Below are 3,389 nucleotides of genomic sequence, written 5' to 3'. Positions count from 1 at the left end.
ATTTTTTTGTTCATGTTTTGGAGGGTCAGATTTTCACTGTAAAAATGGGAAATTTTGAATAAAAATATTTTGTACAAAAAAATACAATGCATCATCACTCCAGATACATTGCCTGCTTATCAGAGATGCTGAGCACTTTGAGCTCCCATTGATATCCATAGAGATTTGTGGGTGCTTTATGTCTCTGAGCATCAGGTCAGTTACTGAGTTACCTACATGCAGATTTCAATGCCTAACTGTAGGCACTCAAGTTTAAAAGTGTTAGCCAATCATTTATAAGACATGCCAAATATTTGTGCCATTTCCTCAGTATGGCTCTAGAGACTATTCAAAAGGCAAAGGCTCTGTCCTGAAGAACTTATAGTCCATATTAGGACAGGATGAGAACTGGTGTCCTCAGTTGGAAATGGAAGGGAAGACAATGGCTGTAATAAGAAGAATACATGATTGCTTTTGTTAGTAACATGTGCGTGCTGAGGATTTCATAATCAATCAGCTAAACAGAAAGAGCGCTCTGAGAGGCATCCGTAACTGGTCACAGAACAACAGATCTTGGCCCTGGTGTGGTAATTGGATCTGTACAAATGGACTCCTGTGCCTATCCAGAACTCCATTTACCTCAGCAGGACTCCACACATGGGTGCAGGGGTCCATCCAGCAAATCCAGCTCAATGAAATGGGCTGTGAAGTGCTGTTCTATTCTGCCATTTGCTTATGTATCAAGGACACCTACTTTTCAATCAATCCCATCCTTCAGCTCACATCATCTCCATTCTCTTCAGCATCTGTTGAGGTTACTGACCAAAAATGAGATGGAGAGATAGTGATGCTAAGGAAGTTTGAGATTCTCCTCCCTCTTCTGTGTCATCAACCAAAATACCTATTGGGATTGATTTTTTATGTCAATGGGGTTACACGGATTTGGTTGATGGCAGAATGTGTGTAGACAATGGAGTCAAATATGTGTCAGAATTTCAGACCAGGATACTCAGCAATTTATGAAAATCAAGCCACTTTATGGTTTCTTAAGTCAACCAGCCAAATCTGAGAAAATCAAAATCACCATCTACTTTGGCAAATCTTGGCCAATAACATTACACTAGAAAGAGAGAACAATTCTGATGTACATATCCCATGTTTAATGTTCAGGGTTGGAAACTAGTGAAAAACATCTTCGATTTGCAAACCTATGTTGGGGAAAAGACCACCACCTTGTCAATTTGATCAGACAGCCTGAGGCTCCTTTTATTGATATATCGTCAATACATGTGTGCACACACGGAGAGACAGCATATTCCCTAGCAAGGGTTAAACTGCTCTCCCGAACTGATTTTCACCAGTGCTTATAAAACTTAAAACCGCAAATTATCATATCTTGCTTACACATAAATCACAAACTTATTTGGCTATCATATGGCATACATTGCAGAAGCACAATTAATATCATCCTTATATGGTATAACATATGTAAAATTGAAAGCCTTATCTTTTCACTTCCTCATGGATGTTTACGTGATTGTCAGAAGACCCTGACGGTTCAGTTACCCTACTTGCGGTCAGGCTGACCAGCCTCGCAAGGCCCCTTTGGGATTCAGTGTCTGGTGTCCAGATTCCGATTCCGGCCAGCTGTTTCTATGCTGATACTTGGATTATTTATGCTAACGCAAGCTTTTTAATATATTACTTTAGGGCAGTGATGAGCTGGATATTAGGGAACTTTCTTTGAGTTTTTCCCTTATGCTAGCAGCATGATCATGGTTTGTGTATAATGAAACTGCCTTCTGGGAGTGCAGTTCCGCAGTGGTTAATATAGCAACTTATTCCTTATGTGTTAGCAGTCTTAAGGCCTGGGGCTTATACTTATGATTTATTATAAGCTATGTATCTTAGATTTATGCAAGAGGGGGTTGATTTTCCCTATCACCTATCACTTATGGGGCTCAATTCACCACTGCCCATTCCACTCAAGTCATTGTAGTTGTGCTGGGGAAAAGCTAGAATAACACAGGAGTTAATGAGACTTATTTATACCAATCACTGTGCCTCCTTTACAAAGTTATCTGACAAAAAACAGCAGTGGTTGGAAGGTTATTTTCAATTTAGGTACTTTTTGTCTACCTGTAAGCCAACACAGTGCAGTGGATGGATGATATGGGATCTGGTTTAGAAAAAAGGGTTTACATGAGGTTTCTAAAAGCAGATCTTTCTTGTATGGCTCACAACATGAGAAATGGGGTCAAATAGGAGAATTAATTGGATACGGTGTTGACATCAGTGTAATCAAAGAAATATTTGTGTAAATCCACATGGAATAGGACCCACTTTATTTTTATCCAACTTAGAGTGTTCAGTTAGAAATGTGAATTTGTCCGAGTCCCTCTGGCTTTCAAAATCTCACTTGGGTTCTATCTATCTATCTATCTATCTATCTATCTATCTATCTATCTATCTATCTATCTATCTATCTATCTATCTATCTCATTGAATTTCCATAACCTGTTATGTTGGTTAATTTCATTTCTTTTTCTCTTCATACAGATCACTAAATGTGAATGGAAAACCAAACCAATGTGAATGAATTTATTCTTGTGGGAATTTCTAAATACCCAGAACTTCAATTTTTCCTCTTCTTGGTGTTTTTAGTTATTTACCTAATCACTCTGGTAGGGAACTTGATAATTATGCTGGTGATAAGGGCTGATCCTCACCTCCACACCCCCATGTACTTCTTCCTGTCTCATTTGTCCTTTGTTGATATCTTTTATTCCTCAGCCATTGTCCCTAAGATGTTGGTGAATTTCCTAGCAAAGCACAAAACCATTTCTGTCAATGGCTGCCTTGCCCAGATGTTCTTCATCCTGCTCTCAGCTGGTACTGAAGTTTTTGTGCTCTCAGCAATGGCTTATGACAGATACGCTGCCATATGTCACCCATTGCATTATGTGGAGACCATGAACAAACGAGTGAGCAGACATTTGGTGGGTGGTTCCTGGACAATGGGGTTCTTGTATTCACTGGTCAGCACTGTCCCTGTGTTAAAGTTACACTTCTGTGGGCCCAATGAAATCAGGCATTTCAGCTGTGAGCTCCCTCTGCTATTACAACTGTCTTGTACTGGGACCTTCACCAATAAAATAGCTCTTCTTTCTTCTGCTGTGATATTTGGTTTCAGCTCCTTCCTCTTCACCCTGGTCTCCTACATTCACATCATCTCCACTATACTCCCAATACGCTCCACGGAGGGAAGACGTAAAGCCTTCTCTACATGCAGCTCCCACCTCATTGTGGTGGTTTTATTGTTTGTGACAGCTCTTTCCCAGTACATGAAACCCAGCTTGGTTGCTTCCCTGTTTCTAGATGAACTCTTTTCCATCCAGTACAGCATCTAG

General features: G+C 40.0%; 1 protein-coding gene across 1 annotated transcript; it reads left to right on the top strand.

Moving 5' to 3' along the window:
- The first annotated feature begins 2,720 nt into the window (after nucleotides 1–2,720).
- On the top strand, nucleotides 2,721–3,389 carry LOC127031836 (olfactory receptor 8S1-like). Its single transcript, XM_050918854.1, has one exon. The coding sequence runs from the start codon at nucleotides 2,721–2,723 to the stop codon at nucleotides 3,387–3,389; it is 669 nt and encodes a 222-aa protein (XP_050774811.1).

The sequence above is a fragment of the Gopherus flavomarginatus genome, chromosome 11 (assembly GCF_025201925.1).
Source record: "Gopherus flavomarginatus isolate rGopFla2 chromosome 11, rGopFla2.mat.asm, whole genome shotgun sequence".
In the NCBI taxonomy this organism is placed as follows: domain Eukaryota; kingdom Metazoa; phylum Chordata; order Testudines; family Testudinidae; genus Gopherus; species Gopherus flavomarginatus.
The sequence above is the reverse complement of the archived record's forward strand: the minus strand, read 5'-3'. Positions and strand labels throughout refer to the sequence as shown.

What these genes read in the sequence shown, in the direction of transcription:
- LOC127031836 (XM_050918854.1), top strand. Translation starts at nt 2,721, where the DNA reads ATGTACTTCTTCCTGTCTCATTTGTCCTTTGTTGATATCTTTTATTCC.